General features: G+C 39.8%; 1 protein-coding gene across 1 annotated transcript; it reads left to right on the top strand.

The window, feature by feature from the left end:
* The first annotated feature begins 4,120 nt into the window (after positions 1-4,120).
* Positions 4,121-24,576, top strand: LOC147529409 (interleukin-5 receptor subunit alpha-like). Its single transcript, XM_086609669.1, has 10 exons — positions 4,121-4,223; positions 4,580-4,734; positions 4,870-5,017; positions 5,572-5,680; positions 5,766-5,953; positions 9,311-9,447; positions 13,677-13,821; positions 17,660-17,747; positions 21,998-22,088; positions 24,448-24,576. The coding sequence occupies exons 1-10, from the start codon at positions 4,121-4,123 to the stop codon at positions 24,574-24,576; spliced, it is 1,293 nt and encodes a 430-aa protein (XP_086465795.1).
* The last annotated feature ends 799 nt before the right edge of the window (positions 24,577-25,375 follow it).

A 25,375-nucleotide genomic window follows, 5' to 3' on the forward strand; every position in this document is an offset into this window, starting at 1 on the left:
GACTTTTCAGCGAACCAGACCTTTAAAATGTATTTGACATATGTAGTTTATTTTATTATTCCTTTATCAGTTTCAATATTGTCTACTGTCAAATATGGGGGCTTTGAAAAATATGAATCGACAGCATTACATGAAGCATAACTTTTAGGTAGTTTTAATCAGACAAACAGTCCTAGGGATTCCCCTTAGCTAAGACTGTGTTAGAGCCACGAGTAAAAGATTTAATTGCTTAATGAATGAAATTACCCTCTAAATTAGGCCCAATATATTTTTCAAGACCACTTTAAATTGTGTTTTTGATAATTTTTCTATTTTTTCAAGGAAAATTGCAAAAAACATTATTTAACATTAACGTACATTAACTTTTATATTTAGGAAGATAGAGTAATCGGCCTCACAAACTTTTCTAAATGTCTTTATTCAGACATATGGACAGTGGACAGATTTACACTTCAGAAAACTCTCAGGTCTCCTTAATTTTTAAAAATAAGCTGTTCATTTTCCCCACACTCAAAGTAACTGCTCTAAGTTTCGTGAAGATTGATTTCGTTACTTTTGTTTTCTTGCCCTGACTGTCTACTTCCCAGATTCACCAGGTGGGTTTTACACAAGCCCTTACAATCTCTGCAGCTGCAGTGCTGTGTGGGCTGGCAGTGCGCCATTATCTCCTCTTTCTCTTACTCCAGCAACCAAGATTGTAAACCAGACACTACTGGGTAGCAACCGACAGGCATTGGCTGTAGTTGAAGCCCAGCAATGAAAGCAAGGGGATAAATGAATACCAGAAAAATGAGTAAAATATCAGTGTAGTACTGTTTTTAAATGCTAAGAATACTTTCCTACTAAAAAAAAAAAAATATTTTTTGAGAGTGCAGTTTGTAAAGCAACAATTACTCTTTTTTCTTTATGGTTATTATTTAGATTATTTAGATTACTGAGATAATTTATATCCCATTAGATTAACTGGACTGTCTATAAGTATATTTGGCTAGTGCACATTTCTCCAGAGACAAAAGGACCAAAGAACCTTTTTAAAAAAAAATTTGTCAGGCAGTGAATTTTGTTTTGCACCTCATAGACTAAATTTCAGCACCATATGCTGGCATAAAGCTCTTTGTAGCACAGGATTAGAAACACATAGTCATGTCTGCATATGTCTGAGAAGACATGTTCTGTCCTTCTACTCATCTATGCTGACATAAATGGAAATACGCATTCTTTGACAAGTCGTGACTCAAAAGACTTTTACTTATGGACGGGTTTTTGTTCCTTTCTGGTCACCTTGGGTGTCCTTATGTTGCAGCGTTTTTGTTTTGCTGTTTTCTGTGGACCAATTAATTGTATATAAATTTAAGAAGTACTCTATGGTGTCAGTCCAGCAGTCCGTCTGCTGTTCTGTCTGTAGCAGTGGCCATAGGAGGTGCCACTCATTCATGACTCTGACCATCTCCTGCAACTCATTCTCCAAGTACTGCCTCAGCATCTACAGTTGCTGAATTAGGAATGTTAGAGGGTACACTCATCTCTTTTTAGTAGTTTTTCATGTACCTGTTTTCCACACATTTGCCTAGTCCTATTCTCATCCTGCTGACACTGTCTACCATCACAGCACCTGTGGGAGCAGAGTGCAGGAGTTCATTGCACACTGAGTGGAGAAATGCCTCTCAGTGCTGTACAAAAGCTACTCCTAGGAACAAGTCACCTCTGAGGAAACAGCAATGATCTCTCCTGAAATGTCTGTCTTTGACTCAGTTGTGTCCTGGGCTGCATCAAAAGAAGTGTGGCCAGAAGGTCAGGGGAGGTGATCTTGCCCCTCTACTCTGCTCTCGTGAGACCTCACCTGGAATACTGCATTCAGCTCCGGAGTCCCCAGCACAAGAAGGACATGGAGCTGTTGGAGCAAGTCCAGAGAAGGGTCATGAAGATGATCTGAGGGATGGAACACCTCTCCTATGAAGACAGGCTGAGAGAGTTGGGGTTGTTCAGCCTGGAGAAGAAAAGGCTCGGGGGAGACCTTCTAGCATCCTTCTAGTACCTAAAGGGGGCCTACAGGAAAGCTGGAGAGGGACTTTTTGCAAAGTCATGTAGTGATAGGACAAGAGGCAATGGCTTTAAACTGAAAGAGGGTAGATTTAGATTAGATGTAAGGAAGAAATTTTTCACTCTGAGGCTGGCGAGGCGCTGGCACAAGTTGCCCAGAGAAGTTGTAGGTGCCCCATCCCTGGAAGTGTTCAAGGCCAGGTTGGATGAGGCTTTGGGCAACCTGGTGTAGTGGAGGGTTTCCTTGTCCATGGCAGGGGGGTTGGAACTAGATGATCTTTAAGGTCCCTTCCAACCCAAACCATTCTATGATTCTACAAGTAGGTTGTTTTTTTCAAGATTTATTCAGACTTTAAAAATTTTCCTTCTCTGCCTCGTGTTTCCTCTCTCCATCTGAATGCATTTATATTACCTCGCAGACTATGTCCACTTTTGTTTCTAACAAACACCAAAAGTTGTTGATACTCTAAAATTTATTTTGTTCCTTTTCCCTGTTTCAGGTTCTCTTTTGACTTGTGTTTTCCACAAAAGTCGTGTTAATATTAGCCACAAATATTTTAACTTCTTAGTGTTTTCCATCTTCATTTTTCCCTTTCTCTTAATTTAAATGAAGTACATACATGTTCCTAGGACTACTTTTGATTGTCTCATCTCATGGGAATGGATGAGCCCTTTACAGCCGCTACATGTTGAATTAGAAACTGATGAAAGCTCCTGCTTTTCATTTTATATTTTCCCTGACTTTTTCTCTTGCCACACATCGTACCGTTCCAGGGGCATCATTAGTGGCACAGCTCACCCCTTCCCTCTCCAGGCAATTAGAATTGGCTTCTTTCCCAGGTACACCAAGCAGGAGAATTTATTCACTTTTGTTGCTGGCTGTGTACATGGTGTGACACGCATACAGCAGCTGCTGCTGCTGCTGCTACAGCTGAGATCAGTACCAGAACGAACCAGGTGGGGGAATCTCTGCCTTAAAGCGTTTTGTTATGATTTTTCATAGCACTTCGTAAACAAAGACAGCATTCATTAAATGGCATCTTGTTCACTGCATTGTGACAAAAGAGCTTTATAAATGAACCTATATGTATACGTATTTGTATAAGCGTACATATATGTGTATTTCTTTTTTTTCCCAGGTATCCTCATTGGAGATTTTTCTAATGTTGTTGTTTCTATGTAATGTTGAACATTTACATATTTTCATCTTTGTGTTAGTCACTGTATTGTGAACATTTTGATATGGCTCCGTGTGTCCTCTTGCTGATCCCCAGATAACAGACACAGAGCGTGTCTGAGGATTTAATATTGAAAACAATCAGAGCCAAGATAAACCAGTTAGTTTGTGAGTGAAAGACTCTAAAAGTTGTTTTACATTAAGATTGCCTTTGAAGGAACACTTAGCCGTCAGAGAAACAGAAATTATGTCTTTCTAAACCCAATTTTGATCAGTGTGGAATCTGTTTGCTCACTGTATCCCAAATTTAGCAAACACCTGATATACTCTAGCTGATACTCGCTTTTGTAAATGACAGGATTCATCTCTCCTCAGATAGTTATGGTTCATATCCTCCTAAATGAGATACTTAGACCAGGTAACATGAATCTCAACCTAGAAGTGACAATTGCTCTACTGCCACTGGAGGCTAGATAAATCATATAGATATAGCTGCTGGCTTTGTATCTAACCATAGTTATGTCAGGTGGCTCCTACCCAAACTGTCTGCTTTCAGTATCAGTAATGTAATTTCTGTGGTCTTGCCCTGCAATCTAAGCAGTAGTGACTTTCAAAACCAGCTCAGCATGGCATACCTGTTCTTTTTGGCCCTGGCACCCAGTTAAAGAGTGCACTTGAATACAAACATCCCGGGAACAGAAGGCACCGATCAATAAGACCCATTAAATATACATAATTTCATATTTATTTCTTATACTTCAGACATTACTTAAGTGGTTAAGTGACTGTTTCATGTTATTTCACAGATGCAAAATGAAAACATCGTGTTCTAAGTGCTTTTTCCACCAAACTTGGAACTAAAGAGTCTTAGTTTCTGCAGACCTGTGACTTGAAGTATTTGCTATGGCACGTGCTACAGTTGTTCCTGTCATGCTGATATTAAGTTTTTTCCAGCGTAAGACACTGTTTTCCACTAGCCTGGCAAGTGGACAACAAGATGTAGTGGGTAAGTAAAATACTAAGTAGCAGTTCATCCTACACTAGCCGTCACAGATGTCTAATTTGAGCTCATTGCCAAGGCACTTTCTCCAGCCCATAGAGAGAAACAGAGATCTATGTTAGGAGAGATGTCCAAGACAGGTAAAAGTAAATCACCTAACATTTTGGGAGCTGCAGATAGGTAAATATTAATCTCGCTGCTGAAGTAAGTCATATGCAACAGAGCTCAGCAACCATCTGCTCCATGTAAGAGCAGAGCTGCTGGGGGAGCTACTTGGTGTGCAAACCTTGCTGAGAGCCAAATCCTTTGTGTACACAGTAGTAGGCCCTCTCTTCCTCCATGTAATATCACTGTAATTACAGATGCACATGGGCTACTTAATGTTCTGTGGATTACCAAGCATGAGTCAAGAGTCATTCTATCCTGGAACAATAACATAACAAAAGAAGATACTGAGAAATACACTGTGAAGTATATTTTGAGTTATAAATTCTTCAATACCAATCATGAAAGGAAGGTAAGTTGTTCAATGGTTACATATAGTTTAAAGTGAAATCACGTTTTACTTCATTCAGTAGATGAATTTGCCTAATTTCCCTTTCAATACTCAGTGCCATCTACCTTCATGCAATTTCCTTTTTCTTCCTCTTAGGAAAGACTGCAGGAGAAGAAAAAGATAATACATCTTGAGTTACATTCTGGTTTTAATGCTAAAGTTAAAACACAACTTTTTGCAAAAGAAACAGAAGATATAATAAAAGAGAGTGACTGGACAGAATTTACTTACAAGGCACCTCCAGGTTGGCTATTTCCTACATGTTAAGACATCCAAGAGTTCAAGATAATGTTCTGTCTTTCTTTGAGACACATAATTTCTGAAAGTACCTTTTTGATATGGATTTGTTAAGAAGATGACACCTAACACCTTGAAGTATTGCAAAATTGTTTCCTTTATTAGACATGTTCAGATTCAGAAAACTCCAGCTCCAGATGTCAGAACAACCCAGCCACTCTCTCCATTTTCCCTAGCAACTCATATGTCTCTTGAAGATTGCCTTCTGTATCACCTGGTTTCAGGAAGTCTTAAAAAATCAGAGCTTTTCAGCTACTACTCTGGACATTTTTTTTCTTTAAGTGGGTTAATAAGGCTTTTGGTGGTAGTAGCAGATGTGCTTCTCACTTGTCATTGTTCAAATAGCCAAAAGATCCATTTGTTCTCAACCTACCACTTGTTGATCTTTCTAGAAATAAGGATGCATAATGGGTTTCTAAAGGCAACCATAATGTTGTTATTAGAAAATCCATGTAAAATAAACATGACTCTTTTTTCCCTTTTATTTTTTTTTTGTTGCAGTATATGTTCAGAATCTTTCATGCATCATATATAATGTTTCTTTTTTCAATTGCACCTGGCATACTAAAGCAGAAGCTCCTGAAGACATCCAGATTTTTTTTTCATACAGGTAAGGGTCTTGTGCAAAACAAATATGAAACCATGCTTTTGTACCTAAGTCCTTGATTCAAAAGACTCATATTTCCTTCTCACAGACATTTTGGAAAATATTTTGAATGCCAGCAATATATGAAAAATGCAAGAATGAAAAATATTGGATGCCATATGAAAGCAATATATTTCCAGCCATCAAGAAAAATAAAGTTAAATATAACAGTAAGACATCTGAGAAATAATTCAAGAAGACTGTCTTATTACAAAGCTTTTATACCTCAGATGATAGGTAAGTATTGTTGATTACCTATTATAAAAAGTTCATTTATTGGTTATTTCACTGGTCTGGAAGGCAAAGAAAGGAAAGAGGGAAGTGTGTCAAAGTCATAATACAAATTCTAACTTTTTATGTATTTGTCTGTCTGAGAATTTTACACAAAGACTAAACAAAATGTATTATGGCTCAAAGGTTTTGTGTTGTTTTTTTTTTTCTCTGGTATAATATCATCCTTTATCTATAATTGACATTTTAAAATGTAAGCTAGTGTAAGAAAATGCAATTTGAAAAGCATTATACCCTTCTTTTCTCCAGTTTTTCTCTTTTCTATCCTTTTATTTTTCTTTTGTAGTGTTGAAGAAAATTTGATAAAGAAAAAAGAACATAAGACACAAGTTTCACTCATAACTGAATTTAAGAATATGAATATTCTCAAACACTAGTAACGTTTCTTTTTATTTATAACATCATTTTCCAGTTAAAAATATTTTGACAGTTATTTTTAATTATCAGCAGTTTTGAATTACCATATTAAATGATTCTTCCTTACTTCTTTGGGAAGTTTGAGTTAATCTCACGGGTAAGAAATTCACCTGAGTTTTAGCACAGCCTGCAAATTCGAATATCTTTTAAATTATGAACATATTGATCTTATTCCAGACTTCTAACACAAGAATTAGTTGTAACTCAAGGAATAGCAAAAACTCATTCAAAACTATTAAAATTTATTCTGATTTAGACCTCATTTATTCTGTTCTATTACATTAGATTTATCAGCTTTACTTAAAGATTTACACTGCAATGAGGGCCAGCTATAAGCAAGATATTCTGTTTCAGCAAAACAAAACCTTTTCAAGAAAATAAGATTTTCCTGAAAAACAAACAAACAAATCTGGAGGAAGACTGCATTAGGTATTTTCATAGCTAACTGAGAAGATGCTCGTTTCCAGACTGGCTGCCTGGATCTGATCCCACCTGCAGACTCCAGAGCAGAAAGCTGCCATAGTACAACCAATCTTAGGATCAAATACTTCACACAGCAACAAAAGATTTCATGTGATGTTCAGAGGTGATGCCTGAACTACTCTAATTTGCCTGACAACCTCCTGAGGGCTTACTCGGCTTCACCTTGGCAGTTTCATGCCTTCTCCCACCCTTCTGCAGCTCCTCGGCCAACCTTCCCACCTAGGGCTTCCCCAGGGAGCAGTGGGCTGGGGTGGGCAGGGGTGAGCAGGGGGATGAGTAGGAGGGAGCAGGCTGTTCGTTCCTTGCTTCTCTTTCCATCCACTTGATCTCCATCCTCCAGCTCAGAGCAGCCACCACCTCCTCTTAGTGGGGGCCAGACTGCCAGCGTTTCATCCCTGCTCTTATTCCCTTCCCGCCTCAGCCATCTTTAGCCATCAGGAAGGCGCACGCCACTCATGGCCGGTTCATCCAACAGCTTCCCCTCCTGTCTCAGCAACAGGCACAAACCCTGTTAGCTCACCTTGCCTCTAAAACCCATTGCCAAGCCTTGGCAGGGCACAGCAAAATCTAAGGGAGCTTGCAGGGGACATTGTTCATGTTACAAGTAGTAGAATTACTATTGCAAGACTCCAGGGCTGTCTTCTCCCTCCCAGGAAGGCGGTCATATCCTGGTTATGAGGCATCAAAAAGGCCAGTTCCTATCCAGGCTCCTCTTCTTAAACAGCAAAGCACCCAACTGGGCTGTAGCCAGCTTAGCCCTTGCACGGTCCTGGAGGTCCGCTGTCCTGTGGTGAGCTACCAGCCCCTGCAATCCAAACTTCCCTCTAGTAACTCAAGGTATGGTTTGATAAAACAGGACTCAATGCATGCCCTGTGCTTCAAACAGCCCCAAAACAGCTCAGTTCTGGCTGTCTGTGAGGGGAGGGCTGAAGAAATTTCCAGATGACAGGTGACAAAAAGGTGAAAAAATAGTTTCCTATTCTTGGCATACTCAAAGAAGGGTGAGATGCTCTGGGAATAGTATTTCAGAGGTGAAAAAAAATGTCTTCCTTACTACAGAGACTAAACGAAAAAAAAAGCTGCTTCTTACTCTCCTTACCTTTCTTGGTTCGTGATGTGCCTCCACCCTCAAAGGCAAGTGTTGGTCACTGCCAACAGCTTCAGGGACGGGCAGAAGCAAAAGATTTTACAAACCTGAGGTAGCCCTGGGAGAATTGTTATTGCTAACATTGTAAGATCTTTACTCAAAGACAGGAAACTGCTCAAGGAGGGGAAGGAAAAAGAAAAACCAAAAAGGAAACCCTAGTGTGACATATACCCATGGAAAGAGACAGGGTCATGCAGCCACAGCTGCTAGAACAAGCACGATGGCTTCATGGACCAGTAGTGCTGTCACTCACCCTCTCTCTCTCTTTTTCTTTCTTTTTTCTCCGGCACCACCCTGCAGCCGTGTCGGCCTCAGACCTCACCGCCCATGTCCCCAGAGACTTTCCGTGCACCTCTGCCTCTGCTGGGAGGGTTTTTCTGGAAAATTCCAGCTGCAGTTCCTCACTTCACAGCAATGCAACAGCAGCCGGAGAGGGCTCAGGCTGTTTGAATACTCCAGCACACACCTAGGACCAATGCCTGAATACTCACCATGCTAGAAATTAACTGTAGAATTACTTATCTAAACCAAAAGACCAAATCCTTGGAACCCAAATGTCCCTTGCTTCCAACGCTGTGCCCCATCCCTCTCTGAGAAAAGCCATTGCCATCGCACCCCTAGCGCTTTGTGACCAGAGCACGGTGGCGGGAGGGGGTTTTTTGGTTTGTCTGTTTACATTTCCAAAGCGCATTTTGCTTCCTCCATAGCAAGTGCTTGCTGGCTCACTTACAGGACACAGAGAGAGACTTCTTAAGCGTGTGAAGCAAACTTCATATACTGAATGACACCTACCAGGAACTGGTATCTATCCCCTCAGTAATCCCTCAGTGAGAGACGAAATTCCATTTTTTTTCAAAGTTAAGCTACCAGTCTCAGAGACAGACTTGAGATATCCCACTAGACACAGTGGAAATAATCCTACATGTCAGGGAGCCTGTAGCAACTTGGAGGTCTCTTTGACAGGGGACTCTGGAGAAGGCAGTCAAAGGGCCCACTCCTCCTGCTCGCCCTCTCTACCTTTCCTGGAAAGAGATGTGGAAAAAAAGAGACTCCCTCTATTCTGAGACAGAAAGAGATGCCACTTAGTGAGCAGCACTTTCAAAGAAAATATGTCACTTACTGAACGCATTCTTTGGGCGTGATAATCTCCAAAATAGTCAGCAGTGTATTTTAAGGACTAACGCACTGTGTTTGTTTAACATCAGCATTGAGAAAGCGCGTGAAGTACAGAAGGTCTCTCTGTGCTCTTTTTTCAGAGAAACTGAACCCGCCTATCAACGTCTCAGTTTCCCTTGAAAACAGAAGTATTAAAATTCACTGGAAACCCCCACCCACTATTGGTTCTGCAAGGAACAAGTGTTTTTTGTATCAAGTGAAAATAACAGATCGTAAGGTAAGAACTTTTTTGGTAATACGCTTGATCTGTATAGTACACCTTCCATAAAAACTAGGCATCCCTTGAATTTCACAGAACTAAACCTCAAACTTTAAAGAAATCCTAAGGTATTTTATGAAGAATACCACTTTTATTGTCTTTCTGGTCAAAAATGGAAAATCCACACTTTTCATGAAGTCTCTCAGAGTCATGGTTACATTGAGGTGGACTGGTTCTTGTTTTCTTTTCATCTTGAATTTGAATTGTACATTAGCATCACATAGATTACTGACATTTTTGTTATAGAAAAAGGAGTATTGATAAAAAGAAAAGTTTACCAGTTATTTTGATAATATATTTAAAGAAAAAATTATATATTATTGTTGTTATTTCTACATACATCACTGAAAGAGTCACCCCTGTTGTTTTCATACATTACATATATTTAAAAATCTTTCATAGTGTATCAGCAACTTCTTTAAGTCTTATCAGTAAGAAACAGAACAGTTATAATTTAGGTTATGCCATGTGGTGACTAAAAGCCACCCGGCATTACCAGGTGACATTTTTAAATTAACTGGAAATAAGAGCTGAAAAGTTTTCATGCAGATTCCTATCTGAACTTCCGAAGAGTAGAAAGCCAAGCCCTTAATTCAGAATACAATAAATATGAAATTCAGGTGTGTATTGGAATGTGAATTTTCTGAATCTTTGGTGCTTTCATTCAAGCTGTCTTTGAAGCTGTGTTTTTTCTCTAAGATCCTAAAACTTAGCTAACACACACCTCAGTCAGTGCACAGTACTCTAAGAATAAAAGTCTTATCTAAGCTGGCTGCAAGCACTTAAGCAACAATTAAAGCCTGAAAGAGTATATAACTAAATTGGTATGCATCCACTCTTTGTTAAACACAGTAGAAAGGAGAAGTGCAACGAGGTAGACACATTATTGATCACATAATGTTATCTTCATAAATTACAGCCATGTTTATTAATTCAAGTGCAGTGCTAATACTGCTAGGCAGCTTCCAAACAAACACATGGAAAGAGAGCTCGAGTGTGTATGTGGACATGCCAAAGTTTCCCAGTCTGCTTTGGGTCTTTCCAGAAGACAGGTTGCCTCCTAGCCACCTCTACAAATAGATACCATCCTCTTAACCCTTCCCAAGTCTAATACTTCTAAACTCCTGCCAGAAACATCCAGGGCTTGTCCCGTCCATTCACAATGCTCCTAATCACTCAGGGCTGTAAGCAGAGGTTCATGGTGGAACCTTGGTATTCTGTTCAGGAATGTGCTGGTGCCCTTCTGATCTCTTCCTACCCATGCACACAGATTTCCTTCCTGTTTCAAGACCCAGAGCAAGGGAGAGAGGGCTGTGAGTAAGGGGTCCCTTCCCATTGTGGGACTGCAATGTGCCCAAGGTGAGCAGGGGGCATCCCTCAATCCACAGTGTTCATGTGGCCACTGCAGCCCCTGTTTCCAGCTTCCTAACACCTTCTACTCTCTGGAAGGAAACATCGAGTACATAAAATAGTCCAGCATCCTTACTTAAATGAAATAAACCTCTTTTATTTTCCTCGTGTTACACAGCTCCTCCCCTGCTCTGTTCACATCTGCAGGATATAAACATAGAAAAGTAAAGTCGTTGCGATATGGAAGTGAATAAACACCTACAGTAGTGGAAAATCATACACCTTTTTTTCCACAGATGATATGGTTTAGGAAGACAAGAGAGAGGCAGTTGTAGCAACAACAACAGCAACAACAAAAGATGTATGAGGGAATTAGCTAAGTGAGAGGGGCTTTAAGGTAGATATGGGGACAATCAGTGTCAAAGCTAGTAATGATTAAAATGGCAGCTACTTAACCAAGGAGCACAAAAAGACGGAGGGGCGACAAAGTTAAGGAAGAAAACTTCAATAGTATTACAGGAGACACAGAAGGAAGAAGAATGGAGCAACCTGGTGTAGTGGAGGGTGTCGCTGCCCATGGCAGGGGGGTTGGAACTAGATGATCTTTGAGATCCCTTCAAACCCTAATGATTTTATGATTTTATGATTTTATGATTCTATGATTCTATGATTCTATGATTCTATGATTCTATGATTCTATGATTCTAAGCTTGAGACTCTGTTTCCTGAGCAAAGCAAGTTCTTAATTGCTGTCAAAGAGAATGAATTCATAAGCAGGCTTGTAGATATTTGTTGAAGAACAGGTGAGAGTATAATGATTAAAATACACAAGTCTATATTTATTTATTCTAAATACCCGAAGAGATGACTTGCTGAATACTTATGTACACAAATAATAATACTGTGATACAAACTGATGAAGCTTAAAAATAGGGAGTGAAGTCTGCAGATGACTGGAAGCTAGGAAGAATTGGCAAGTACCATGGGAAAAAAGGTTAGAATTTGAAATGCTGTGTAAGTCTGAAATCAAAAAGCCAAAATTCAGTAGTAATGAAAGTCCTATGATTATGAAATATAGGTCAAATGTACAAACACGAAATAAGGAATTAATGTGCAGGCAGCAACGCAGAAGAATAAAGGTCTCTGGATTACACTGAACCACAAACTGAGTCAATCATTCCATGTTACTATACAAAGGTCAAACGTTATTCAAGTGTATATGACAGGCATGTCACATGTAAGATGTAGGTTGTGGCTAATTTGTCCTTCTAGTTACTTAATTTCACCTGAAGTTTCAAATTGTGCTTTGAACACCACCACAAAATATAAATATGCTGAAAAAAAATTCAGAGAACGTCAGTAAGAATTATCAAAATGAGCATAAGCCTTGAAAACATGCTCTATAAGTGGGAGATTGGAGGATATGGTCTAGAGTAAAGAAGTGTAACTTGTGTTAACAGTTTTCTGGTAAATAAAAGAGCATAAGGATCATACCTATGACAATTTGTGCATAGGATAAAAAGTGACTGGCTAAATTCAAAGCAAGGAAAACATAGGCTAAAAAGTAGTAAAAGCATCCTAATTCCAAGAAAAGTCTAGCACGGGAACAGGTTTCTGAGACAGCTTGGAGATGGCTCTGTATAGAGTTACTGACAAAGGATTAGACATCCTCCATGAATGCTCTGGGTAGATGTGGTTGAAAGTTGCTGCACTTGGTGACTGCCAGAGGTGGCCTACGAAATTTTATAAGAAGTCTTTCAGTCCTACGTTTTGGAAATTTCCAATGATGACGTGAGCTTATTATTGGCTCCTTAGGAAGAAATTTTCAGGCACAGCATTTGGTTAGCAGTTAACCCTCACAGTAATTTGCAGTTTACTTTTGAAAGCCCAAGGACTATCCCACATTTTTACTTACTTTTGAAGAACTTAGCATGTGAACTTTTGGACCTATTTTTTGCACCAGATCTGGACAGCTGTTAAAAAGCGTGAAAGAAGAGAAAGAAATTGTATGGTACACAGGGTCAAATCCACACTGCAGTATGAGGAGAGCAGGAGATTACCTTTTCTATAAGTCTGCCTTATACTACCTCATTGTGCTTTCCTAAGACCAAACATGTAAAGATTCTGGACTCCTCTGTGTCTGAGACACATACTTTCTACTTCTTTGCAACTTCCTGACATTATTTTTAATTTTTATAAGCAGGAGTTTCCTCTCCTGCTTTTTTTTTTTTCCTTATAAATTCTTTGTATTTTTTATTTACACAAGTTAGATTCAGTTTTCAAAAGTGATGAATGATTTAGAGATTTAAACTCTGTTTTAAACTCTGACACTCTTTGTGTGGGCTTTATCTTTTGAAGTGATGTGCTTTTTTCTATAGGCACAATTAAAGATGTTTCAAAATAGTCACTAAAATAATGAGCATCCCTCACCACCAGTCAGCTGAAAAATGCAAGATTTTATGTTACTAGACAAGTAAGTATAGCACACTATCCACACCAGAACCTTGAAACTGGCAGTTTCATAGTTACTGTATTCGTCCTACACTTGATGTGATAAAAAATAAAATGATAACCTGTGTTTTCAAATTCTTACTGTCCTGCTATAGCTGATACCTCCTTCTCTCTTAGCAGTTACAGGCTCTCCTTCATTTTCAGTCCTGAGTTTTAATACATGCCAGTTAAGAGTCAGATTGCGTCTGGACATAAGCACTTGTTCTGAAAATCTCTTCCTACTAGGTTTGAGATGTAAATAATAGTATTCGACATCTCCAGATTTATATCTGTGTGAAAGGCAATGTGAAATCACCTAAAATAACCCCCTAATCCTATCTTGATAGATCGTAAATATCACTGCAGAGAAATATGAGTACCCGTTTCATAAGCCGGCAAACAAATGTGCGGCACAAGTGAGGGTAAAGAAAGAGGTATGCATCAGAAACAAGATTTGGAGTGAATGGAGTGAACCAGTGTTTATTCACGGTGGTAAGTTATCATGTATTTACTATTCATAACCCTTATCATTGAATATGCTATTACTGTTCAACATATTTACTTCACTACTATGCCTGTTCTCCTTGCGGTATTTTTGTGCGGCAGCAGTACCTAGAGGTCCATGCCATGCACAAGACGCACACAGTTCTAGGTGCTATAGACAAAGGCAGTCCTTGGTCTAAAGAGTTGTGCTTCCTTAGTCCTAAAGTAATCCAGCACAGGGCTGTTCTCCTGAGGTAAGTTACATCTGACTCTTGATAGCCTTTAGAAAACAGTCATGGTCAGCAGCCGAGAAGGTCACGACGCTCCTACCTGCCTTGCAATGGACAGCCCAAGCATCTCAACAAACACGATTAGTTGGAGTTAGTAAGCTATGAAACCCACAAGTGTCATAATATTCATCAAATCATGTAGTCCTTAGGGACTAAGCCTAACATTTCTATTTCTACATCAGGGGAATAATTTCATATCAGACAGAGGTAGGAACTGGTTTAGCTCTCATTTAAACATATGTACTCTGGCCCCTACAGCTCACTTCAGCACAAATTGAACAAGAGCCTTGTAATACTTTTCCTTCACCTCTTATAACTGGATTTTGACATTCATGTGCTAAGAAGATGTCAGATTAGGTGAAGAGGAAGTAGTGTAATGGAATGGCACTATGTTTATGGCGAGAAAATAGTGCATAGTCTTGTCTCTGTACGTTGACATGCAAAAAAAGAGTACAATACTATTGATAATAAACCAAAACAAGATAAATATCTATATTTAATGCAACAGACTGTGTATTTTAGAATATGTCTTTTTGCTCTATTGAGCTTCAAGTACATATTTATCTGAAGACACAGGAAATACAAGGCCAGACATTATAATTTTTGCAATGGATTGAATGTAAATTCAGTTACAGAGTTTATAGGATGTTGCCTGCTTACTCTGTCAGATGTCTCACTACATCCCACTGGTCTGTTGGCACCCCTCAGCTGCCACCTTCATTGGCCCAGATTCATTAAATTAATTTCAAAAGCATTCCACTTCTGAAATGCTTGGAGAAAAAAGCCTAGTTGCTCCACATATTCACTGGGGTGAAGGAGAGAACATGTGTCAGCCCATCAGAGATTTGAATTACCCTTTGAAGATGCTTCCTTCTTCTCACTGAAGACAGAGTGAGCCTAGGATCATAGCATGGTCAGCAGAGAGGTCTGCCTGGCATCAGAATGGTCACATCTGATGTGTAGACAGTGGAGGAAAGGGAAATCAGAAGGACTCTTCCTAGTGGGGGAATACAGATTTATTCTCTCTCTGTCAGCCTCTCATCAGAAGAAAATGGAGTTGAACAGTCACCCGTCCTGGTTCCAGCCTGCCAAACCTTGCTCTCGGCAGCTGCCACTCTCCTTCAATGGTTTTCATCACTGCTGCTTCCCCAGCTTTCGCTACAGCTGTTGTTGAAGCTGAACAATCACAGCATGTTTCCTCCACTTCAGGAAAGTTTATGGTGGACAAGATCACCATTGCATATAAGCTGTAGTACCTGCATGTGTTCAGTGCAGTGTGTTGATTTACCCCTGGAGCATACTGCACGTATGTGCAAGTTCATGTGATGTGGAAATTTCCCTTCTCCCTTCCTGTACTCACAGAGGATTGGTGGCTTCTATAAAATGAATCTATGAGTATATTACATCAAGGGGTCACATGCTCAGGCAAAACTCGTTAAATATCTCCTTTGATGCCTAGAGAAAGTTTTATGTCCATTTTATTTTGTGTGCCGTTGAAATTGTTTTGTCTGCTTCTAATTTGGAACATGTATAAGTGCACATTATGAGGTGCATTTTAATACTGCCTAGACTAAAAAAAGCCCTGGTATTAATAGTATTGTTCATGGTAACTCCAAGAAACTCACATACCTAATTTCATAGACACAGGGAATTGAAAAAATTAAATCTTCCTGTGGAGTAACCTGAAAGGAAAAACATCCATTAGGCATTTTTGTTTTGGAATGTGCCAGTTTTTCTGCTCAAAGTCTTGAAGGAGCATGCAATGACCTGCTTTTTCTTTGCTTCTACATGATATTCCAATGTTTCATCTAGGAACTGTGCTACATTTCTTTAAGAATGCATTTTTAAGAGGCATTTCGGCCTTCATTTAAAAAAGCTGAAACCTCAAAATAAAATAACATAATTCAAAACATAACTAAAATATTTGTTCTGAAATGTTCCTTTGACATGAAAAGAATTTGTTAATTTTCTCCTGGGAAACATATCCATTCTTCATTGAAATTAGCATATGCTTTTGAATAAAGCCACAATTTAAACTGAACTGAGCTGTTTAGTATAGAAACTTTCTGCTAAAAAAGAAATGTTTAATCAGCTTTATTCATATATAGAAACTTGAAATAATTGGTCTAATTTTTAGAGCTGCTAAGCATTCATAGATTGCTTTGAAGTTAATAGTAATTCAGAGGTGTTCTGCATTTTTGCAAACCAAGACACTTGGTTTCAAAGTACTCTTATCTGTGACTAATTTTAAGCATTTGCATCTGAAGAAAAACAGACAGCAAGAGAAGCAAACCTCTTTGTGGTTCGGCTGATGTAAAGACCACTGCTTCCTCTTCTCCTGGGTGTGTACGTGATACGGGGTTAGCAGAATGATGCAAAACAATTACCTCACACAAAAGAATTTCTACTGCACAGTCCAGAGATTGTTCAGTACGTTTTCTGAACCCTCATCTCAAAAGATAAGAAGGCGAAAAATCCCTTTTCATCTTAAAGTCAACAAAGAATGACTTTGTATTTTAGCAGAACATAAAGGCTATTCTTATGCACAATTGTCCCCAGAAATTTGTGAGTTTTTTCATGGTTTCATATCAAATTTGTGGAAATTAATAATATCCTTGTTTTAAACTACAGATGAGTTCAAACAAGGAACTTTTGTTTGGTTCTTTTGTTCCTTGAATTTGATCTGGATTGATCCTAAACCCACTTTTTAAATGGCCTTGGACTATGAACATTTTCAGAGCTGTTCCTGTGTGTTTTTCTTCAAAGCACTTAGTTCAAAGCAATCCAAACTAGTTGTGTTTCTAAAGCTAGGTATTAAACAAAAAAATAAAATCTGTTAAAAATACCTCTTTGAGTCAATCAAATACTAGTATTTTGAGTATTTTGGAGGAAGGAATGCAAGGTGCAGAGCAGTAGTATGTGTTGAACAGTATAAATACGTATTGCTCACATTTCCTCAGGACTATGCTTAACAGGACAAAAAAGGAGAATCTAATGAAAACCAAATGTTGTTTCTTTAGTAAAAGACAATATTTTGTTTGACAAAAAGCTTTTATTTTCATTTTGTCTTAAAAAAGTTACAGCTGTGAAGGGGTGAGGAGGCAGCGACAGGGACTCATGGTGCGTGGAGATGGGAGGTGGCAGCAGCAGGAATCCAGAAGCAGCTGGGACTGCCCCAGGAGTGTCAGTAGCAGATAGACAAAGGGTCTGACAACCAGAGGAATCAAGACCGGATGGAAGTATCCAGTGGCAGGACAGGCCATGCCCAGCATATGAGAGCAGAAGTTCAGGGAAAGAAGGTGATGGAATCTACTTGAGCAGAGGATGCGAGAGAAAGTGCTGGATTGAGGCAGCAGCAAGGCTGAGGGCTAAAAGGAAGAAGAAGGAATAGTGATGAAGTCAGAAGCCACTGTTTCCCCTAAAAAAGCTCCAGGAAACGTTCCTTTATATCTATGGCAGTTCAGGAATAGTGCAATATTTATGAGTCAATATGTAATTCATCCGTTTATAAACTACCCTTTCCCACATTAACGTTACCTTTCCCTCTTCTTTTTAAGAAAAGACAGTGGACGTCCTGCTGCTAAGCCTCATGTTGTTTTGTCTCCTGATTTTCCTTGGAGGTTTGCTGATATATTCATGTAGAAGGTAGCGTACGTTTCTACTATACTATAGTTTATAGGTACTATAAATTTCTAGTGGAAGAGAGATCAGGGTTAGGGTAAACAAATCATACAACAGATTAAAGTCAAATACAGATCTTCTCAGATAAGTTATGTTTACAAGAAGCAGCTAGAATCATAAAATCATAGAATGGTTAGGGTTGGAAGGGACCTCAAAGATCATCTAGTTCCAACCCCCCTGCCATGGACAAGGAAACCCTCCACTACACCAGGTTGCCCAAAGCCTCATCCAACCTGGCCTTGAACACTTCCAGGGATGGGGCACCTACAACTTCTCTGGGCAACCTGTTCCACTGCCTCACCACTCTCTGAGTGAAAAATTTCTTCCTTATATCTAATGTAAATCTCCCTTCTTTCAGTTTAAAGCCATTGCCCCTTGTCCTATCACAACACCCCCTTGTAAGAAGTCCCTCTCCAGCTTTCCTGTAGGCCCTCTTTAAGTACTGGAAAGCTGCAATAAGATCACCCCGGAGCCTTCTCTTCTCCAGGCTGAACAGCCCCAACTCTCTCAGCCTGTCTTCATAGGAGAGGTGCTCCAGCCCTTGGATCATCTTTGTGGCCCCTCCTCTGGACTCGCTCCAGCAGCTCCATGTCCTTCTTGTGTTGGGGACTCCAGAGCTGAATGCAGTACTCCAGGTGGGGTCTCACGAGAGTTGAGTAGAGGGGCAGAATCACTTCCCTTGACATGCTGGCCACGCTCCTTTTGATACAGCCCAGGATACGATTGGCTTTCTGGGCTGCCAGCGCACATTTCCGGCTCATGTTGAGCTTCTCATCCACCAGCACTCCCAAGTCCTTTTCCTCAGGGCTGCTCTCAATCCATTCTCTGCCCAGCCTGTACTTGTGCTTGGGATTGCCACGACCCATGTGCAGGACCTTGGACTTCGCCTTGTTGAACTTCATGAGGTTCTCACAGGCCCACCTCTCTGTGGATCCAGCTGCTACAATTATCAATGAAGTTAAAATTTATCAATGAAGTTAAAATTTAAACAAAAAGGGTGAATTGTGGATCCAGCTACTATCAAGGAAGTTAATTATCGATTAAGGTGAAGGCCCTTCCTACAAAAGGCAGGTCATTTCCTCCTGGCTGCGGGAGAAGTGACAACCTGCTTTACAGCTGCAGCCTGAAGCCTTCTTCTGGTGAGTGACATCTGGTGACCCTGATGTGATAATAAAGAGAATTATAAAGAGACCCTAAAAGAGACCCTGCCAGTGCCAGAGCCAGAAAAGCCAGAGCAAGAATTCCTTCAACAAAGAAGGAAAAGCTACCCTGAAAGAGGGAAGTGAGAATTCTACTTAACTCAAAAGAGGGAAGAGAATTCTATTTAACTGAGTCTCTGCTAGCCGTGAAGTTCTAAAAACTAGTGAACAAAAAAGGGGGAATTGTGGATCCAGCTGCTAGGAATTGTGGATGCTAGGAATTGTGGAATTTGTCAATTAATCAATTACCTTGGGAATTTGTACCTTGAAGTTAAGGCCCTTCCTACAAAAAGTGGGCCATTTCCTCCTGGCTGTGGGATAAGCGACAACTTGCTTTAGAGCCGCAGCCTGAAGCCTTCTTCTGGTGAGCAACACCTCTCTAGCCTGTCAAGGTCCTTCTGGATGGCATCCCTTCCCTCCAGCGTGTCCACAACACCACACAACTTGGTGTCATCTGCAAACTTGCTGAGGGTGCACTCGATCCCACTGTCCATGTCACCAACAAAGATGTTAAGTAGCACCGGTTCCAGTACCGACCCCTGAGGTACTCCACTCATCACTGGCCTCCACTTGGACATTGAACTGTTGACCACAACTCTTTGAGTGCGACCATCCAGCCAATTCCTTATCCACCGAGTGGTCCATCCATCCAAACCATGTCTTTCCAGTTTAGAGACAAGGATGTCGTGTGGGGCAGTATCAAATGCTTTGGATAAGTCCAGGTAGATGATGTCATTTGCTCTTCCCCCATCCATCAATACTGTAACCTCATCATAGAAGGCCACCAAATTAGTCAGGCAGGATTTGCCCTTAGTGAAGCCGTGTTGGCCGTCACCAATCACCTCCTTATTTTCCATGTGCCTTAGCATAGTCACCAGGAGGATCTGCTCCATGATCTTGCCAGGCACAGAGGGGAGACTGACTGGCCTGTAGTTCCCTGGGTCTTCTTTTTTTCGCTTTTTAAAGATGGGGGCTATGTTTCTCCTTTTCCAGTCAGTGGGAACTTCTTTAGATGGCCTCGAACCTGATCTTCTCCTACAGTGGGCGGTTCTACATTCTCACAGTCCCTGCCTTTGCCTTCTGTGACTTGGGCTGTGCAGCTGGAGCTCTTGCCAGTGAAGACTGAGGCAAAGAAGTCATTGAGAACCTCAGCCTTCTCCATATCCCGAGTAGCCAGGTCCCCCGTTTCCTTCCGGAGAGGGCCTACATTTTCCCTAGATCTCTTTTTATCACTGACATATCTATAGAAGTTTTTCGTGTTGCCCTTGATGTCCCTGGCCAGATTTAACTCTATCAGGGCTTTAGCTTTCCTAACCTGATCTCTGGTTGCTCGAACAATTGCTCTGTATTCTTCCCAGGCTACCTGTCCTTGCTTCAACCCTCTATAGGCCTTCTTTTTGTGTCTGAGTTGGTCCAGGAGCTCCTTGTTCATCCATGCAGGCCTCCTGGTGTTCCTACCTGACTTTCTCTTTGTTGGGATGCACCGCTCCTGAGCTTGAAGTAGGTGATCCTTGAATATTAACCAGCTTTCTTGGGCCCCTCTTCCCTCCAGGCCTTCATCCCATTGTACTCTACCGAGGAGATCCCTGACGTTAACTCTGCATTTCTGACTATTGTTCTCACAAAGGAGTACTAGGTGTTAAGATCTAGTGTAAGATACTGAACCCTATCACTGTCATCTCACAGCTCCCATCACTGTCCCTGGAGCTCCAGTCTCACACCCTGCTCTCAGATGTCTTTCTGCCACTATAAATGACATTTTTTCATCTTACTCTGACTGCTGTCTCTCTACTCTCAGTGTGACTTTATCCCATGCTTTTGCAGGTTCTGCATTCAGGGCCACCAATGTTAATGGTACCAAAGATGACCTGCATTTGTCATGTTGCACAATTTCATTTCATAATCCATGGGTGTTACTGGCTTTTACTCTAAGCTGGATCATTTACAAGAATTAAATAAAAAAGGAAAGTCAGGCTGGTGGAAGGAAATTGTTTTCCTGTACTATTAGTACTAGTAGTACAGCAAAGTAATAGTTATGGTCCTACACCCACAAATTGATGCAGTCAACTGCCTCCATACCACTGCTTTTCTGCCTGACTACATAGGTTTCCTATTGACATGGCAGAGAAGACTTTCTTGAACTGAAAAATAAACTTGTTCATGACAGGATGATAACTCAGGATGCCTTAATATTTGGAAGGTATAGTATGTAAATGGATCCTCTGTTAAAAGTAAATTGATTATTTAATTAATGACTAAATATTATTGCTGATTAGGATAAAAGAAGTTATCATGTGCTCTATCTTCAGTGAACAAAGACTTAAGGAACTACAGTTATGAAAGAGCTAATATAAAAATACAGAATAAAAAGTTTCCCCTGGGGCAAACAAAACATGTAATTGAAAGCCATCTTCATCTAAACATAAAGCAACATTCTGGTTAAATAATGAGTGACTCTGGCCTCAAGAGAGCAATTCAGCTAGTAGATCTTTTTGGTAGAAAATTGTCATAGTACTCAAAACCAACAGATAATCCTTTGTGATGAAACAAAATTTTTCCACCGTTTTGTGCAGACATCACTTACTCTCAAACCTGAATTCTGCCAAACCTCAGCAAATGAGTTAAATGTTTGATGCTATTCCTGCTCCCTGCCATCTGATGTTTCTTTATGTATCACACTTTATAGGTAATATTTTTAATTATGAAATGTATATGTAGGAGTAATTTTTTAACTATACACAAAGCAGCATGCCACGAGCTCTTGTTTTGCTTGGAAATCATGTTTGTGCATATCTATAGAGCTCTTTTAAATCTCTAACAGGCTGAAAATCAGTCAGGCTGAAGAAGAGCTGGGAAAAATGTTGATTAAAGATGTCTGCAGTGAAACAAAATAGGGTAGAATGGCTTTAGAAATGATAGATGCCTGTCTACTTGGCATATCTGTTACAAAGTACTATTGACTGATCTGTTCCTGCAGACATTTAATAGTCTTGTGTCTATATCACTCTCTTGTAGGTATAGATGCCTGGAAGTTATAACCATGCCTGTTCCGCATCCTTCAGATAATATCAAAACTTGGTTAGCTGCAGATGAAACTCACCACCAGGTAGAACGTGTCTGTCTTTTTTCTCTCACTACCTTGACATATATGATATTACTTGCAATTGGAATGTTGCAACATTACATTTGTAGAGCAGGTCATTTTTAAGAAAAACTGGGAAAAAGCTATGCACAATATTTGTAGTGAAGCCAGAAGAAAACAGAAAGCTTGTAGAGGTTACAGGATAATGATCTCAGCAGAGAGGATGGAGAAAATCCTCAGGGGAGTGTAATCTTTATCTAGTATACCTCAAAGAGTTTCAGCATATCCACACTCAATAGGTCAGCATTTTAAGGAGTAATCACCTTGACCTCCTGCAGAATAGTCAGTTACAGGATATTACACATATGCATGTGGGCAAGTTGACAAAGAGAAAGTGTTTGTGGAGATATGCAAGTTAACTATGACTATGTTGTAGTAAATATGCACATTTGTATAGCAAATAAGAGGAGGCTCCACCATGCACGCAACATAACCTACCCCAAATGTGCACCTGTCACAGGACAAAATAATGTACAGAGATGTTTACTTTAAAAGAGCTGATGTTAATGTTCAGATCTTAGCTTATGGCAAATTACAAGACTTTAGTCAACTGGGCAAAACAGAAAAAAAATATTTGTAATATTTGTGTGGCTATCATTAATGAAGCTCATTGGCTGGCGCATTCAATGCTTCTTATTGCTGTCTATCACTGTGTGAGTTAGAGGAAAAAGTGTGTTAGGCAGGCAGTGGTCTAGATCTCTATAAGTCTGGTAAAGCTAGACAGTGAACTGTGCTCCAAGAGGCACCGTAAGATTGTCTCTTACCTGGTTCTTACCAACACATGATGAGAAGGTGCAGGTGTGCCCAAACTATGAGTTTTTTTGGGGAATGTCATGGAAACAGAAAACTGTAGTGAGGATTTTCTCCATCCTATGAACTTGGAACATTTGTTCTGAGCCCCTGCAGGATTTCTATTAATTTTACTCTGTCCTACTTCACTATTGTATTTACACTGCAATATCTAAATGTCTTTTGGTAGTGCGTTCAGCAACTAACGATTGCCGGTGTGAGCTGTTAATGCCATCTTCTCTCTCAGGGGAAAAACATATGCCTTCCAATATTGTGTTTTGTTTTGTTTTTTATAAATATACCTATGTGATTATAAACTCTGACAGAAACCATGGACCATCTCAATTAATGAATCACAATTTGAATTGTGAGGCAAGAGGGGTGGGTTGGTTTTTTTTTGTTTTATTTTACCTTCTCAAAGACAAATTTATGGAAAAGCTGATGTGTATAGCCTATATAGTAATTTTACAAATTACAAGATTGAAATGTTTTGAACTTGAACCTGGAGTTCATTTCACAAGCCTTGGGCTGGCTCCCAAGAGTAATCTGTGTTCCTCTTCATCTTCTCAGTCATGTTCTCAGAAAAGAAAAGCCCAAGAGAACTGGACTGAAGCCAAGTCTCTTATTCTCAATATTCAGAGTCATTTCTATGATACTTTTGGCCAAAATTATTTGAACAAATATGACCAAAAAGTTGCCATATTTATCACCTTTTCTGTGCAAAATTGCTTTGGTGCCATTTTCACCAGTAATAGTGTACAAATGTGGCCCTAAGATATGGACTGGCAGAATGTAAAGATAAAATCATCACCATCGAACTTATATTCTGTATCTCCCTTCACCCTAGAACTGCATACACTGCTCTTTAGGGATCTTTGTATTCAATATATAAATAAAAAATCACATCAATCAATGATAATCACAAAAATCGTATTTAGTATCACTATCAGAGAAAGAAGAAATTTCTCTCCCCAGAATGTTACAAACACTGAATATACCCTCAACAGGAAGACCTCAGCAGAGTTGTGTAATTATTGTCCAGATGATTACAAGAAGTGGCAGAGATGACTATTGATGGCACTTCTAGGAAAGATAAATTGAGTAAAACATATGGAACATATCACTATCTCAAATATTGCTGACACCTGAGATAGCAGAAACATTCGCTTTGGACATACTGTAAGAGTTAAAAAGACTGTGGAGAACAGTACTGGGATAATCTGTTTTATCTAATCAACAAATATAACCCCTGAAACTAGACTGTGACTTTGACATAAGCCTTAGGTACATAGTCACATCATCCTGGATAGAGATAAGGAACAAAATTAGGACTCAGAACAACTAAGCAAATTTGCCTGTGAGCAACTTTCAGATTGAGAGAGGAACTCCTATGATCTCTGTGTTCCAGTTACATGATAAAGTAATCTGTACTAATTCCAGATACACCAAATAAGTAGCATGCTTGTAAAAATATTCAGAATTTGTGATACCATTGAATGCAGATGTTGTGCATAATGTAATTTTTATCCAACAGAAACAAACGTCAATGCAAATGGAGATGCACTCAGAGGTTATTATGGGAATATCAGAAGACAACAGAGACGAGAACATTCAACAACAGAAATGTTTGAAGGAATCCATATTAGAAGACCTGGAGGGATGATAAGTTTTTTTTAGCTGCATTCAAGAGTTACCATTCTGTGAGGCGGACAATATTTGGACAGATCTAAGACACTGATACTGGAGTTTGTCTGAGCCCAATAATTTGAGGTATTTTGAGCTCTGACATTATGCAACTCTTAAAACGAGCTTTGGATCACAAAGGCAAAGCAGTATCTGTCAGTTTGTCTCTAACTACTACTGATCTTCAGCCCAGGAAAATTACAGCACCTCAGACAATATGATTTAATATTGAGGTCCACTTTGATTAAAATGGAATTAGAGTTACTGTTTCATAATGCTGCAATAGCTTCCAAGTACCCTCTGGTAGATCAATGCCTTTGAAGACTGACTGTTCATTCAAATCTCATACTAGCTATTCAACATCTGATTGAAGTGGTCATGAGAAATGATGGCAGCAATGAATATTTCTGGAAACAGCAGCAAAACTCACAAGGGATGTCTAAAGCTCAAAAAAAATCACTTTCTGAGGCACTGCATTGTGTAAGCAGACATCAACCAGAAAGAAGAATCATGTGCTAAGACATAAAGTCTTTTAATGTGATGGACTTACTCCTTTGCCATTACCAAAAGGAGAAAAGTTTAGATAAGGTGAAGAAAACTAAGTTGTGATGGTTTGATGGGGGAGGGGGCGGCGGGGCGCGGAGGGTCTGTTGGCAGGAGAGGGAATTTGCTCCACCAGATCGGACTCCCATCTCCCCTCAGGGTTGAGCCAATTGGCGCCTCTGCGAATTGTGTTATTGAAGTTGGAACAAAGGAACTGGAAAGATGTGCTTTGTCGA

The sequence above is a fragment of the Tauraco erythrolophus genome, chromosome 1 (assembly GCF_009769465.1).
Source record: "Tauraco erythrolophus isolate bTauEry1 chromosome 1, bTauEry1.pri, whole genome shotgun sequence".
Taxonomy (NCBI): domain Eukaryota; kingdom Metazoa; phylum Chordata; class Aves; order Musophagiformes; family Musophagidae; genus Tauraco; species Tauraco erythrolophus.